General features: G+C 41.5%; 1 protein-coding gene across 13 annotated transcripts in view; it reads left to right on the top strand.

The window, feature by feature from the left end:
- INPP4B (inositol polyphosphate-4-phosphatase type II B) overlaps positions 1–17,192 on the top strand; it is a gene marked incomplete at its 5' end in the record, with an annotated part of 263,874 nt that overhangs the window by 189,405 nt on the left and 57,277 nt on the right. For all 13 annotated transcript variants that reach the window (XM_083755443.1, XM_083755441.1, XM_083755437.1 and 10 more), the window contains 4 exons: positions 1,155–1,259; positions 3,395–3,503; positions 12,620–12,797; positions 14,549–14,761. In XM_083755443.1, coding sequence (XP_083611569.1) covers positions 1,155–1,259; positions 3,395–3,503; positions 12,620–12,797; positions 14,549–14,761 — 605 coding nt within the window. The remainder of the gene's footprint in view (positions 1–1,154; positions 1,260–3,394; positions 3,504–12,619; positions 12,798–14,548; positions 14,762–17,192) is intronic.

Here is a 17,192-nt window from a genome sequence, read left to right on the forward strand (position 1 = left end):
TGGCCAATGTGTATGGAGGTCCTGGGCTGCCCAGATGACAGTACTCCCCCTCTCAGTCTTGTTGATGTTGTCCAAAGGAAAACAGAGCAGTACGTTTAGCACCAGCTTTGCTGCCAGAGTCGCTGGAAGGAGGCGTACAAGGTGCCCCTTAGTAGTAAGGGAATATGTGAATGCCTGTGGTAGTGTGATACATAGGTCCTGCTTGGAAATACATATCTTGAGTTAAAAATATGTGAACGATCACTATGCCTGTTTTGTCCACATCCTCTGGTCTCTCTTTCTGGAGTGGTGTAACTAACTGCATAAGACTTCAGTTAACCATTCTCGGGCAAGGTGATTGACTGCTCCTAGGGGTCTGAACTTACGTGGAAATTGCCTGGTCTTATGCAGCCAAAACAGCAGCACAAGGACAGATGAATAAGGTGTTTGTTGGTGGGGTGAGGGACAAAAACTTGGGGCTGGGGCTGGAATGGAACCCTGAACACAGTGGCAGAGGAGGGGGTGCCCTCCCCAGGTGCCATCTCTGAGGGGGGTGACAAGAAGGCACACCGTGGGTGGCTCACCCAGTCACTCCCGGGCATGGCGATGCGAACAGCCACCATCGCGCCACTGCAGCTGCAAGCAGAGGATCCTGCTGCCGTCCATACAGTGCCGCTCCGTGCGTGCACCGCACATAGTGGGGCTGCTCATGCACTGCTGGACAGTTTGCCCCACCCCTATGGGTGGTTTGCCCCGCCCCTTGACACCCTGCCCCGGGAGCCAGAGAGCCTTCCTTTGCCCCTGCCTGAACACAAGCATTCCTCACTGCAACATTTCTCTTTTTGTAAACCTATAAAGACAATATAGTTCAAATGTGGCGTCAAACATGCTGTGTACTGATTTTTAGCCATTAAGAACATCCATCACTAAACACAGGGGGTGGGTGAGACACAAACATTAGTTCGTTCTGTGAATTAAAAGCTATTTTGTCAACTGCTTTTGAGGTGCATGCTGAGAGAGACAGTTAGCGAGCCGATATTTCCTTGATGCACAACAACACATTAAAAGCAATTTTAAAATGCTGTCGATGTGGAAGTATTGTTCTGGCATTTTTAGAAAGACAGAGCATCACATGGGTACCTCAAATAATGATTCTTTTCACTTTTTCTTCCCAGGCTCTTCTTTCAAATCAAGCTGCAGTAAAGGAGAAAAGACACTAGAATTTGTTCCAATCAATCTACATCTGCAGAGAATGTATGTGCACAGTCCTCGGTTAAAAGGTAAGCTATATTCTGTGCACAGTTTTCTGCTTAGTAATTTGGTGCAGGTTTTGTCCTGGAAACTGTTTTTCTTCCAGACTCCTATTAGCTGCAGACTTTTAAATTTCAGCAGTTCTTCCTTTGAAATGCTCAGAGCATTTTAAACATTGCTCCTTGATGAAAAAAGGTCAGTGTTTAATCAGATCTCCCTTCAAGTCAATCATAGTTGCAGGTTTGTGGGACAAATATATAAAGCAATGCCATTTGCAGATAATAGTTGGGGGAGGCTGTAGTTCAGTGCTTTATTCTTTTGAGCCAAAAGATTGTGCATAATTCACTGGGCTGACTTTAGGTCTGTAGTCAGGCCTTTATCCCCTGCACGTCCCTCCATGAGTGCTCCAACTAGGACTGAGACTCATTTGGGACCCAAACAGTTACCAGACCTATTATTATTCCTATTACAGCTGTAACATGCCAGGATAGAATTACTAGCCATTTCATCAGGCTGTCACCCTTCAGCCTGGTACTCTTTCTCACATTTCAAAACAATTCTGATACAAACATTCAGACCCTATTTCTAAAAAACGAGTTCTTCTGGGCATCACTGTTGTAAAACTAGAATTATATCCTAAAACAGTTAAACCTTTTTTCTAACGTCTAGGAGCATATGTTGTTGCTGTTGAAGCATTGCTGTCGCCCACTGTGCTTATTATATTAAAACAGTTGCATAGAATGGGAGAGTGTTTCTTTGTACACATAAATGAAACGAATGAAAAACAAAACAAATGCAACTCCATTTGTTTCTTAATTTGTTTCTATGAGGAACAAATGAAAATGTAGGGTAAACATGAAAAACCTTTCATTTCTTCCATGTGTTTCTCACTGGAGGGATTTCTGAAATTGATAGGAGATATTGTGTTGCTTTGCTTTTGGAAACATCCCTACTTCAAGGGCTGGTGGCCCCTCCTCTCTCATGCTCAGCCTGCTTCCACGGCCAGCCACTGAAGCCATGCCACGCTCAGCTCCACACTCAGCCTCCTCCACCCCCACAATATTTGTGATGCCCAGCCCCCTCCCAAAAGCTTTTGGGGAGACCTATAGCAGCTCAGTCCTCATGAGCTGTGTGGGATTACAGGGAACATGCTTGCTTGTTTACCACCACCTCACGGAAACAAGGCTTTGTAGAGAAAAAATAAGGACTTTTATTATTTTCTCTTGATTCAGGCCTCACCTTTATGACTCTCCTTTATCACATATATAGCCCAAGAAGACAACAGCAAGAACCCACCAACAGCATATGAATCAATCTGGCTTACCTGACCCAACAAGCCCCCCCCCCCAACTACAAACAAATCTCACTGCAGCCAACCACAGACAACCAACCATATCCTGATCCCCTAATACCTCTCACAAGGAAATGTGATAAATGAATAGAAAGAAAATCTACCCAGCTGACGCTGACACAAAGCCCCACACATACACTATACAAAAGAATATAAGCCTCACCACCCCACCCCACCTCTTCCCTCTCTTCTTCCCCAACTTTGTACTGTACTCAACACTAATTTCTCACAACAAATGTAACTGATTTGTAAGAAAGGCTGTACAACCTGAAAAAAGAGACAAGGCATGTACTTTTGTAAAACAATAAAATCTTTAATAAAAATAAATTTTAAAAAGAGGAAGTTAATACCTTCCAAATCAGTTAGTTGATTGGTGAGATCAGTTTTATATAGTTTGGAGAGCATATCCAGAAATACAATGGCAAGATATATTCAAGGCACATCTTGTAAACTTACATTAATATTCTGGAAGAGGCAGGATTGGCCCGTCTTTGAGGCGGACTGAAGCAGTTGCCTTGAGTGATGGAATCCTGGTGGTGCCCTGGCTGGGGTCCTGTGCCATGGCTGGGGTCCTGTGGGAGTGGCAGCTTCTGTGAGATCTTGTGAGAATTCTGTGAGATCTCACCAGAAGTTGTTGCCATAGCTGGTCAACGAGGCTTCAGCAGGGAACAGGGTGGGAGCAGATGTCAAAATGGGACAGGCCATCTCGGAACAGTGCTTCAGAATACAGGACCTTACTATCATAAGCAGAGGCTCTTGCATAATCACATATATTTGTATGCAAATCTCAATATTTATCTGTTCCTGTTGCAGATGCTCTCTATGATGTCATCACAGTAGGAGCCCCTGCGGCACATTTTCAGGGATTTAAAAATGGTGGTCTTCAGAAACTACTAAATAAATTTGAGGCAGAAAGGCGAAAGTAAGTATATTGACCGTAACTTTATACATTATATGTTCCTTCCTATTTAACAACCTTACTGCTTAAATGCTTTTGTATCACATTTAATGACAGTAGTAATTCTCAGGCTTAGATTTGCAGTACTATGAGTCATGCACATATGTGTGCTCACAAAATTAGACCTCCATTATTCTCATTTTACACATGGGTAACTGAATGGAGATGAGAGAGAGCAAGTTACTCAGCGACATCTAGTTCCAGCATCTTAGCCACAGTACCAAAATGCAATTTTCTATTGATAGACTAGATAGTGAGGTTACAGAGTTACATGTGCCTCTCCAACATATTTAATCTTTTTTAAAAAAGAAAAAGATTTAACTAGGTATATTGCTTTCAAAACCTTGCAGCTGTGTAGTACATAGGGCACTCTCTGCTAGGGCTGGCTTTACCATTAGGCAGAGTGATCCAGCCTCCTTAGGAGTAGTCAGCAGTGGTTAAGTGTTAAAGAACAAAGCCGTGTGTGCCAGGAAGCTGCCCTCAGATGTGGTCTTATTGCATATGTTACATATTCACCCACCAGTCTGGTCATCTATGGTAAAGGGAATAGGAGGATGCCATCTTTATTTTTGTTTTGCCTCAGGCAACAAAATCTATTGGGCTAGCTCTAACTTCTGCCTATGTAATACTTTGTGTGCTTAGCTTTTGATCATAGTGATTATGTTCAAATGGGAGTTCACCTAGGACAGAAATAGCCAGCTAGGTGCTCTCCAAAAACTGCCATCAATCCTGACCACTGGCCATGTTTGCTAACAGGAGCTGTAGTCCAAAATAGCTGGAGGACACAATGTTGGGCTAGCCTGGGTGATACTTTCATGGTCTGGGTGAAATTTTAAAAGATTTTATTTCAGAGTACCAACTTTTGCTGTCATGTTGACAATTGTGGTTATTCATATAATAACTACTTTAGGACTAGTTGGGAACAGAAAATTCTAATTAAAATGAACAAACAAAACTGATAGAAATTAATAAAGGTGTGCCATTAATTCCAGACTGCAGTCTTCAAGAGAATCTTTGTTCATGGTAGCACACCATCGGTTTAATTAGCTGCTGTTTCCTAACGGCTATTACAATTGTTATAGCAACTGCAATTGGCTTCTGTAGCCAGCTAAATAACACTTGTTATGCTCAGTCATGTATCCTAAATATCAGTGAAGTACCACTGATAATACTTCAGGTCGCCATTGCAGTACCTGAATATAAATTGTTTTCTAAATATAGATTCTAACAGTGAATTGATGATTATATTTTAACAAATGGTTGCTGATAACACTGAAATTATTTGTTTTCAAACTTAATCTTGAGGGGGTGGTGGAGGTGGTAAATTGCCAAATAGCATATTTGTATGTAGAACATGTAATGTAGAACAATGCAAAAGATTTCTCAGACCAGTTTCTGGTGATGGCCTATGGAGACATTAGAATTTATTTAAGCAAACCATGAAGTTTTAAAGCTTGCAGTCTCTTCGATTTCCTTAATGGAAGATACCATCACCTGTCTCTACAGCTTTGCCTTCTTATCCTTTTGATCCTTTCCCTTTGGTGAAATGATGGGAGAAAAACAATGTCCTGACTTCTAATTTTACTTTTCAATTCTACATTACTTTCTTCTTGTCAGGTGCTTTTAAAGAGGCTAATGTTGGCCACTTATGGCTATTAATGGCTGTTGTCCTGATAGTAAAGGTAAAGGGACCTCTGACCATTAGGTCTAGTCGTGACCGACTCTGGGGTTGGGGCGCTCATCCCGCTTTATTGGCTGAGGGAGCTGGCGTACAGCTTCCGAGTCATGTGGCCAGCATGACCAAGCCTCTTCTGGCGAACCAGAGCAGCGCACGGAAATGCCGTTTACCTTCCTGCCAGAGCGGTACCTATTTATCTATTTGCACTCTGACGTGCTTTTGAACTGCTAGGTTGGCAGAAGCAGGGACTGAGCAACGGGAGCTCACCCCGTCATGGGGATTCAAACTGCCAACCTTCCGATCGGCAAGTCCTAGGCTCTGTGGTTTAACCCACAGCGCCACCCACGTCCCTATAGCTATGTTTTAATTCTGGTGTTGAAGGCAGTGTATCTCTGAATGCCAGTTACTAGGGAACGCAATTGGGAAGAGCGCTATTGTGCTCGTGTCCTGCTCGTTAGCTTCTCATTGGTATCTGGCTGGCCAATGTGGGATTAGAAGGCTGGACTTAGCAGGGCTCTTCTCATGTTCTTAAAAACAAAACAGTCCTAAAATAGCCAGATTTGTGGATGCACTAATGTTATGTCTGAAATATGGAACCAAGCTTCAAAGACCTATTTCATTCTAAATAAGGAAAATTATTTCACCATGGCAATGACAACTTTATTTTTGCATGGACATGTTTATTTAGCAGCCCAAAGACGGTTTGAGGCCACATAGCATTTTCCCGATCCAACTTTTACAATTTAAATGTTTTGGTTTACCTCTCTGAGGCCTGGATTGCAGAAAGAAATAACACCTTGAGATGTCAGACAGAATATAATGTGAATAGATTAAAAGCCAGCAGCTGTTCTCTGTATGCTAATTGAAGTGAAATACTAAAAAGAAAGAGTGGAAGAGATTCTCTTCTCAGATAATCTTGGAAAGACTGTCAACTCTCTTGGACACCTAGGTCGTAGCAAATGTTCTTTTTTAAAAATGTTTATTATTAATCTTCTTAATTTCCAGTTTGAATATTAAGATGCTATTAAAATTGCTTTCATCCTATTAACAATATTTTCAGCTTTATATACTTGACCTAATTTAATTCCTGTTTAATTTAATAGCACTAGTTAGAAAGCCCATTTAATTGATATTGTGAGTTTTAGAACTTGCAAGAAAAAGTATTCTTTTTATCTTCCCAGATGTCATTCCATTAAAAAAAAACCATTTTGGGACAAAATACAACTGAGCAGTTGTTCTAATATTACATGTGAGCCAGGCAGGGTAAAAGTTTCTTAAAGCTACAAAATGCAGCAAGGTAAGGGTGTGTGTGTGTGTTGATTCCCTCATCCATGCACACTTTTCTCATCTCAAAAACAGACCTCCTTCACCTGTGGGGGGGGGTGTGAACACACATGTATTAAAATACACATTGTTGCCCTACCATTTTGCCTAAGGCTACAATTCTAGGGAAACCAGGATGTGAGGGCAGGGGAGGGAGCCTAACAGTCATTCCTGGGTGTCTGAACAATGGTTTAACAGCTAACCAGGAATTGCGTTTGAACTGGGCCTATAAGTGTTGGTGTTTTTTTTTTTCTTTTAATGTTTTTGCACCCTTCCTCCAGTATCTCAAAAGTCACCAGTAGTTGTAATACACATTTATTTCAGTTTAATCAGTTAGGTAGCTAAAGGGCAGATAACTAACTTAAAATTCTTCAAATGCTTGTCAACCCTAATTTTAATGAAAGTTGCTGCTTAAAATTTCTCGATAGATATGATATAGCTTCCTTCCTTTATAACAGTTTTGAGCAGGGAGTTTGAAAACACTGTTAGCAGAAATGGAAAAGATTAGCAGAGAAGCTGAAAATTAATTCATAACCCCTAAACCACCTCTCTACATTAATGTCAGGAGCACTGTATTTTCATCTGTCTGTGACAAATGCAACCATTTAGGCCATGGTCATTTAGGACTTTCATCTGTTTCTCCTCTTTACATGTCAAGGAGGTGACTAAATTCTGTCCTTTCTTTTAAACATCTACAAGGTTACTTCCCCCCCCCACACACACACTGCATTAGCTGCTAAAATTGATGTCCGTATTCTAGTCATCTCCTTCCTTGATGACTGCAGCCTGTTCATGGTTGACCTTCTATCACTGCTGATATCTCCCCACCCCCTGCTCTTTCAGAATACCTCTGTGAAATCTTTGGTTACTTTAGGTTATTATGACCATGTCGCTCAACACACAGTCCTGTCATACTTTGCATCGGTTTTAAAATGATAGTTCTTTCAAAGCTCTCTACTTCTTCATGCCCAATTGTGGCTCGATTTGTATGTTGCTGTGAAAGCCACTAATAAAACTTCCTTACACTGCAGATGTTCAATACAATTTTTAATAGTGCTCTCTTATGTATCAACTCCATATGGCCAGAATGGTTGTGAACTTCCCAAGAGACTCAGGTAGCTGCTTAGATCCCACCCTGCTGTTAGTGGACTTAATCTGCCACCAGCTGGCTTGCTTCTTGTTGTGTCTCTTCCCCCATCCCACCCCAACATCATAACTTCCTAGCAACCTAAATATTTGCATTCCGCTCCCCTGTTTGGCCATACGCCAGCTGAGAAATCGCTTGGGATTTTTCATGTTAGAAACCTGACTGACACATACAGTAGAAGGTCCTATTCTTTGCAAAACCCCCCCCCCCCGCCCCCTGCAGGAGTTTGCTGAGCTGGCCATTATCACTTTACTGCTTTGCCAGCCTTATCTTGATGACTGCTGAACCATGCTCCTGAATGTCAGTCACAGGGTTTGCAATGGTGCACAAGGTTTGGGGGGGGGAGGAGTCAAGGAGAGGGTTCATGCATAATACAGCATGTGAGGTATATGCCTTCATATTCTAGAAGGGATGATCTTTTCTGTACAAAGCTTATTTAATTTCCTGAATTGCGTAGCACCAATAATTATTGTAAGACACTTTACCGCAATTCCAGATGGTAACAATTTTAAATCATTTGCAAGAATTACTCACATAACAGCAGGAATGGAATTATAGTATGTTATCATTAAACACCAGGCGTTTAACTTCCTTCGGTTCTTAATATATTTAGAAAATTTGTTAGGGGAAGGTTACTCAGTAACACCATAACACTTATTCAGATTCTGTTACAAGTTAGCCGGCTCTGAGCTTTGAGTGTTATAATGTAGCACTAACTTACAACCCAGCATTAAATTAAAAGTAATCTAGTAACAAGCAATATGATTATTTGAAATAATATGCTTACATCAGAATAATGGCAGTACTCATATGTTAACAATCCAAAAGCGAAAGGGGTAGCCTACTTTAAAAGCATAATTATAGACTCTGTGAATATATAGGGGGGGGGGGGACGGACAAATTTTAAACAATATAAGTAAGATTTTATTCAGGAACTATGGCATCATTTTCCTGCTGCCGTGTACATTTTTTTCTCATTTGTAACTACAGTACATTCAACTATCATGTTGGAACCCATTTAAGTGAAAGCTTTGTCTATTAGTTTTACTCAAAGCCTCATTATACATTTATTCAGTGCTGTTGTTTAAGAACATTAGCTTTGACATTGTCTCTATCTAAGGGTGATAACAGAAATGACTTTTACAATGATTTCACAAGTCCTACATCAGTGTGTGTGAGAGAGAGTGGTGCAGAGAGAATATACAGAGATGGTTGTTTTCTTCTATTAAAAATCACAACAGTGACCACATTCACATGTGACACTAAGCCAAAACAAGGCTTAGGGCAAATGTACTGACTCCCAGGGAAAGATCACAGCTGCTTTGCTCTTTCTGAGTCCTTTTACTTCAGTTATGGTGAGGTTTGGCTTAGCATTTTGCCTGAACCTAGAATCGTGGTTTAATGCTCTCCTCCTTAAATACAATCCAACGCTAAGGTTTGGTCTCGGTTACAGTTGATGGTTCGTCTGGAGGAAGCTAAACCAAGAGCCCTGGTTTAGATGATATGCTAAGCTAAGCTAAACCTTGGCTTCGCTGCTGCCCCACAGTAAATTAAAATGACCGGGGAGGAGCAAAGCATCAGGTGTGAGCTCCTCTCCAGAAGCCAGCAAATTTGCATGGTTTTGGTAAACCCTAGTTTGGCATATGGTAACAAATTAACATCTCTCTAAAAGTCTCTGTTAATATTCTGAAGACTTTATCTGATTGCCTGCTGTGTCAATCTGTGGGCTGTAGGACTCCGAAACATGTGCCATCAAACCAGTGCAAGAAATTGTGCTGGTGTGGGGTGTGTCAGGGTGTACTCGCTCTGCTATGGTGGCTTGGAAAATATGAATTCTTAACTAAGATCTTCTAGAAGCAACAACTTTTCATCAAAGTTAGACATCATTTTGTACTTGGATATGCAGTGCAGTAGTGATTAGCAATAGTTACAACTAGGGTTGTGAATGGGGGGGTGTGTGTTAACATCTGAGGTGCTGGGGAAATTCCACTACACACATAATTGAGAGTTACCACCTGATACAATAGCACACATAAATGTAAAGGACCCCTGACGGTTAAGTTCAGTCACAAACAAATTTGCAAGGACCAGCACTTCTGGTAATCACTGGTGGCAATCTTATTAATGTATGGCGTAAGCAATTATAGCTCCACGGATTTACCCATCTGGAAACATCTATGTGATTAATGAAGAAAAATTGCTACCAGTCCTTTCCTGTTAATATTATTGCCAGGTTCAGATTTAGAGGCGAGTGGCCCATGTGACTTCCTGGAGTGCCAGGCTCAGGGTGCCTGAGTGGTGAACACAGTTTTTCAAAGCTCAGGGTCATGAAAGCATATTTTAATAAATAATGGCTTATACGAAACAGACATAATTTGCTGTTTTATTGTTTAAAAATGTCATTGGCCAGAGCTAATCCTGAAGATCACAAGGCGAGTTTTCCTCTCCTTAAACTGGTTGTTTAGGTGCAAAATTAAGACTGGAAACTGGGCTTTTTGTGGCTTGTAGTTCAGTACAAACCTCTTTCTTCTCACTTTTCAACATACCATTTAATACCATGCTTCTTCCCATATTTCTTCCTTGTTTTCCCATAAACTTGATATTCCAGTGCTATGCCATTTAGCAAATGATGGGCAGTGCAAAACTATTTTGTTCTGAATAACTTGGTGCACAAAGTGACCAATGGAAGTATTTCTCCTTTAATCAAGATATTTGGGACTCAGTGGGTACTAACTGGGTTGTATCCAGAGATGCTCTTCTGCAAGAGGATGCTCTTTTCCCAGCATAGCACAATATCATTGCTTGAGGAAATAAGAGCTTAAACCCCACTGTATGCATCTCCTAATACAAGCCACTTACACAGTGTCTCAAGATACCGTATTTTTCCCTCTATAACACGCAGATTTTTTCTCCTAAAAAGGAAGGGGAAATGTCTGTGCGTGTTATAGAGCGAATGTGTGGTCCCTGGAGCCGAAAAATCATGCAAAAATCAAATCGCGGCACTGCACGGAGAAGCGAAACCTGAAAAGAGGAAGTGGCTGCTTTCCTGCATTCTGCCTCAGGGTCTTACTGCCCACCCTCCTCTGTTTCGTTGCTGTGTTTGCTGAAACGGAACAAAGAGCAGGGAAAGCCCCTCCCCTCCAGGCAAGCAGAGGGGAATTCCTCTCTGTGCTGCTGGGGGAGAGGGAGAGGGAGAGAGAGGGGGGAAGGGAGAAAGAGAGGGGGAGGGGGAGGGAGAGAGAGGGGGGAGGGAGAGAGGGGGGAGGGAGGGAGAGAGAGAGAGAGAGAGAGAGAGATGGCTGGCTTGGGTGGGGGGAAACTTTTGCCTTTCTTTCCTCCCTCCCGTTAAATCCCTCTCCTGCATTCTTAGCCAGCTGCTTCTCTGCACACCCCTCTCATGTCCCTTCTTTGTTTTTCCTTCGCTCCCCACTTAAAATGTGGTTACAAAGCATGGATCCACAGGGATTCTCAGGATCTTTGCATTGGGTCACCCCAAATTCACCATCAGATCACATAGCATGTCCATGGCTACAGCCTGCACCAAAAAAATCACGCAACCATTGTTGCCTGGGGCTGCAATGGTGCAAAAACGTGGTTACAAAGCATGGATCCACAGGAATTCTCAGGATTTTTGCATTGGGTCACCCCAAATTCACCATCAGATCACATAGCATGTCCATGGCTACAGCCTGCACCCAAAAAATCACGCACCCACTGTTGCCTGGGGCTGCAATGGTGCAAAAACGTGGTTACAAAGCATGGATCCACAGGGATTCTCAGGATTTTTGCATTGGGTCACCCCAAATTCACCATCAGATCACATGTCTGTGGCCACAGCATGAAGCCCAAAAATGATACATCCACTGTTTCATTCAGAATGTTTTTTCCCTTGTTTTCCTCCTCTAAAAACGATGTGCGTGTTATGGTCAGGTGCGTGTTATAGAGCGAAAAATACGGTATGTGCTTGAGCTATGCATCTTCTATTAGCTCTGTTTGCAGAAGAGCAGCACTTCTGGATCAAACCTATTACTTCTCCCCAGCAAACTGAGACAGAGTAAGGGGTAGCTCTTGTGTAATAGACTCAGTAAGGTATTTGCCTGAATTTTAGCCGTGTGATCTTCCTGATTAGTCATGTTGTCTTTTTGATTGCTCTTAGTCTCTTTCCAGTGGCATGCCTTAGCATCTCCTAGCAAAAATAAGCCTAAATTCCAAAATCCCCCACATCTGCCATCATCTCCTCCTCCTGCTTCCGCTCCTTGTATTATACCCCCTGTACTGAATTTTAGTTCATAGCCTCCTCAAGGCAGAGACCTGCCCTTTTATTGCTACTCTGCAACAATAATAGCAAAAATAACAACATTTCATAGACCCAACAGTGATGAGGATAAAAGCATACTGTGGTTGATTAATAATAATTAACTTTAGGATACTTATCAAAAATATTAAAAATGTAATTGCATAGATGGGGGAAGGTAGTGAGAATTTTTTTTTGACTTAGGCTCGTTATGGATTGTCAAGTGTGTCACTGGAGATTATATACACTTTTATTTTCTTTAGAATTGTAGGAATGGGAACCTGTCTGCTTTTTTTCCTTTTTTTATGGTACAGCGGTTCATTCAAAGAGCTTCAGGGAATAATTAGTTTCAGCAGCAGTGCCTGAAGCGTTCATCAAAGAAAAGGTTGCCATCTCTTACTATGCCAGCAAGGTCTGTTTCCTAGCATATAGCCAGTTGGATTTCCAAATAGTGCCCATAAAGGTGTTGTAGTCAACTTTAGAACACCTTTCCATAATAATTGTAGAATTCTGAGAGTCTTCACATACTGATGATGAGTATCTACTGTACTTGGCCTTTAAAAGTTAAAAAGAAAAAAGGTTTTGACTTTCAGGTGTGTGTGGTTTTTAAAAAATGTTATCTTTATTTCCTTCTGCAGTACTGGGTACCAATGTATTTACTATTCACCTGAAAACACAGCCAAGGCAAAAGAAGTTCTTAGTAGCATCAATCATCTGCAGCCTCTCATATCAAGCCATGCAGACCTGCTGCTTAATTCTGCAAGGCAGCATTTGCCAGACAGCTTGAAGAATTCCTTAAAGATGCTTTCAGAAACGGTAAGATTCAAAAATGGTCCCTGCAGTGACAACTAGACAGAACTCACCAAATTCGTAGCTACTATCTCTCTCTGCATCCCTAACACCAGGAAATGTTAGGTTATTTTGGTGGTTACAAGCTTCAGGCTACTGCCATAGGAAAATCGTGCTCTTTTTGGTTTTAACCCCATTCTGAATTGTTGTTGTTGTTTTTAAAAATGTGATTTCTATACACAGGGAATAAAAGTAGGTATCATTGTTTGAACTAGGAAGGTCTAAATTTTGTTTATTCTTTTGTTAAAATGGATATCCTACTCTTCCTCATAAAATCTTTGTAGGAAACTCCACAAAAGTAATTTTTTCCTATTTTTATCTGTTTTACACCAGCCGTACACAACCTTTGGCTCTTGGCCTAATTTCATTTGGGTGGCAAGGAGAGGAATAAGGAGTGGGAGAGAGAGAGAGAGAGAGAGAGAGAGAGAGAGAGAAAGAAAGAAAGAAAGAAAGAAAGAAAGAAAGAAAGAAAGAAAAAGAGGTGAAGTGAGAAAGAACAGGGTAGGTGGGATTATGCCATGCATCCCATCCACCTTTTTACACGTTCTCTGTGAAAACTGCAGCTAACAAAAACTATTACATTATAAAACTCCTCCTCCTGGGTTGGAGAGTCTCTGCTCACAAATTGCAAGGATTCATGGTTTTCAAAGTACATCCCAAATCTGTTTTGTTTTTAACCAATATAGATAGCTTATTCACAGGTTTTTCCTGCTATAGCAATGAAAAATGGCACTTGCTGTCACTCAGATTTACCCTATTTTTGGCCTACATTTTATGGGGAGATCTTTGGTGTACTCTTTTACCTTGGTGCCTTTAATGGAATTCAATGGGTTTTTTTAAAATAATAATGTGATGTTCTTCTAAATCGAGATTTATGTCACATTTGTAGTGTAATAATTAAATCAGATGTCTCTAGTACACACTATGGATATGTCTACAAGGAGGAAGGATGAGTGCTAGCAGTTGATTGAACTGATACAAGAAAAATAAATGAGATTTAATAGGAAGGAAGGTGGGTGTCCTAGTTTAAATGTTTTTGTGTGTAATTCTGCTGAGATGAATGTGAAATTTAGAGAGTTGTTCGGGATAGGCACCTTTTAATTGAACAAAGGCTTGCCTAGGGGTGAAACATTACATTATTCATTTGATAATTATGTGATCTCTTGAACTGTAAACTTGCCATCATCAGTCAACATGGACCATTGCCTCTTATCATGCTTTGAAATTAGTTAATAATGGAATCACAGCAGGCAACAAGATTGTCACAAGTTGTGTGTTGGCTCTCCTGTGCTGGTCCCATCTGCTTCTGCAGTTACTGTGCCTTATACATACACAGATACACAGATACACACACCACCACCACAACAACAACTACTTTGCACTAATTGATTTCCCCTCACAGTTGTGTGCAGACTAGTGCCGGGCTGAAACTTGATCCCAAGTTTCACAGGACCATGTGTCCCCTTGCAAATTGAGGTGCTTTTTTCTGCAGCTCCCTTAGGGCCATTACAAATGTTGAGAGAATTTGAAGGTGCCACAAAACTTCATTGTTTTCAAAAGCTTAGCATACCCTTGCACTAAGAGAAGTTGATATAAATAGATAACAAAATACATTTCCTTACCTAGTCTTTGGTGCCATTGTGGCAACTACAGGCTATACTGTAAATTAGATGTAGGTTGCCTGCTTATTACTGACTGCACACTCATTTTAATTCTAGACAGAGTTATTTGTACATGCATTTAAGGATCAGCTGATCAGAAGTGCCCTTTTAGCTCTATACACAGCCCGTCCAGGTTGTGTCCTAAAAAAACCAACTGTGCCAAGGAACAATGCTGAAGAGAGTGGGGATCAGTCGAATCAGGAGCATCCATCCCAAATCAAGAGACAAGATTCTATACCTCACCATTCAGAATATGACGAGGAGGAGTGGGTAAGTAGCCTCAAAGTTATGTTCTTGGGATAAGTCCATTCAATTACAAATGGTCAATTATGGGTAGCATTGCATGCACTTTGGGCTTTATTATTATTATTAATTCCACAGGAGCATCCATCTTAGTCAGCTGCAGGAACCGCAACAGATTCCTGTGACACCTTGAGCACACTTTGTTACATGCAAGAAGCGACTTCATGAATGTGGCAAAGTATGGCACAATAAGGCGAGCAACAAAGGGAGTGACCCAGAGGCCGCAGCCAGTATCGCTGCCTCAGAATATTCAAAGGATTAAAATCTGGCAACCGCATTCCCAAATTTCACTGAAGAATCACTGTCATTGCAAGGAAGAAAGTGTAGGAGCCAAAGTGTTGATTTACTGGATGCGTGGAGGGAAGCAGTTCTAGGGATGAATCAATGACCTGAACAAACTCCCATTTTGAGTTTACAAAAACTTACATGACTTGTTACCTGGAGGCAATTTGTTTGTTCATCACAAGCAATCAGAGATGTGGCTATTTAAAGTCTGGCTTAGCTTCTCTCTCCTCCTGTACCTTTACAAGGGAAAAGGTAAACTGGGTCACAGCTTGCAATTTGTTGAGCCAGAGGGGAAGAAGTAGGGTCTGTCGGTTATTAAGAACATAATAACTGCCTCCCCAGATCAGACCGAAGATCCTATCTGCGCCAGCAGTTTCCCACCTTCAGTGGCCATACAGGAGTCCGTTGATATCCCAGAAGCTATATCAATAAGCTATATAGATATATATAACTTTTTGAAGGCATAATCATGCATTCCAACTGAAAATTTATATGCGGTGCCCAAGCACATGGTGAAAACAGTCAATATATACAACTCTACAAAATTAAAATGCCAGAAGCAGCAGTTTAAATGCTTTTTAATATACTACGCAGGATACCTCCCTGCTGGACACATTCCTCCTGCCCATCACTTTCAAAGGAAGAAAGGAAAGAAAGAAGGCGGGCTGCCCAGGACAGAGAAAGCTGGCAGATTAGTGACATGCTTCATACCACCTTGCAAACTGTGGGGCAGCTTTTCTCACAAGTTTGCATGAAAAAACGGCATTTTAAGAGTTCATGCTGGAAGTTTCTGTTTGTGCAACGCTGTTAGTTACAAATACTGTCAGGCGGTTAAGATCAATGCCGATTAGGCTGCTGAGTAAAATGCAATTGGCCATGGTATTCCTAGGCAGCACCAAAGCAATGCTAACTCCGTAAAGAAAAATATTTCACCTGATGGTTACAGATCGTCTCTGAATAGTTGTTCCCGGTTTCTCTCACCAGCTGTTTCTATCATTCCAAAGCCTCCCTTCAGGGAGGATAAAAAGTCACTCCATACATAATGCAAGAGTTAGGTGGGCAGAGTGCCATTTGGAAGCCAGTGTTGTATATTTCTAGCTAGTTAGCATGCCTGGTTAGAAAGTACTTTATGAACAGCAGTGGACAAATATGAAAAGACAACAGAGTTATAAGTCCAGGCTTTACTTACCCAAATTTTTGAAAAGAGAAATTTCAGAATGCATGTGAGAAGATAATACATTTGAATTGCCAAAACAGATCTTCTAGGAACCTGTGTGGTGTAGTGGTTAACGTGTTGAATTAAGGACCTGGGAGACCAGTGTTCAAACGCCTACTTGAGCCATGAAGCTGGGTGAACTTGGGCCAGTCACAGTCTCTCAGCCTAACCTGCCTCACAGGGTTGTTGTGAGGATAAAATGGAGGAGGAGCATATACAACACCTTGAGCTCCTTTGAGAAAAGGTGAGGAAATAATAATAATAATAATAATAATAATAATAATAATAATAATAATAATAATAGAGACACAATAACTATGTAATCATTGCCCCTAAATATATATATTTTAATATCTTAAGTGTGTCATCTTACTGCACCTTAAGCACAGAAGAAAGCAGGATCAGCCCAGCCATGAGGCAAACTGAGGCAGCCGCTTCAGGCGGCAGAATCCAAAGGGCATGCCTCTCCCTCCCCCCGCATGCCCACTATTGAAAAAGCAGTGGCTTCTGGATTCTGTCAGAGTGCCATGCTTACCAGGAGAGGTCACACAAGGCATCCAGAGCTCTCTGCATAATCTTGTGGTCTCTCACACAATCTCCCCAGAAACCATAGCTGCATGATGCCAGTAAGCAAGACTTTGGGGTTTTTTTTGAGGGGGTAGGGGGAAGCAAGAGGAGCAAGGCACATACACAGGACAGCAGTTTTCCTTTTCACCTCAAGCAGGAAACCGGGATGAGCTGCCACCTAAAAGGAAGCACATTTCAGCCACACTTTAGGAGACACAAACATGCAAGTTCGGTTGCAGCACAGAAGCAAGAAGGGTTATGGTTGAGAAATATCAAAAATAGTCCAGACAGAGGGAAGAAAGGACTACCTTGCTAAGCAGTGAGGACAGT

The sequence above is a fragment of the Podarcis gaigeae genome, assembly GCF_964106915.1.
Source record: "Podarcis gaigeae genome assembly, chromosome: 9".
In the NCBI taxonomy this organism is placed as follows: domain Eukaryota; kingdom Metazoa; phylum Chordata; class Lepidosauria; order Squamata; family Lacertidae; genus Podarcis; species Podarcis gaigeae.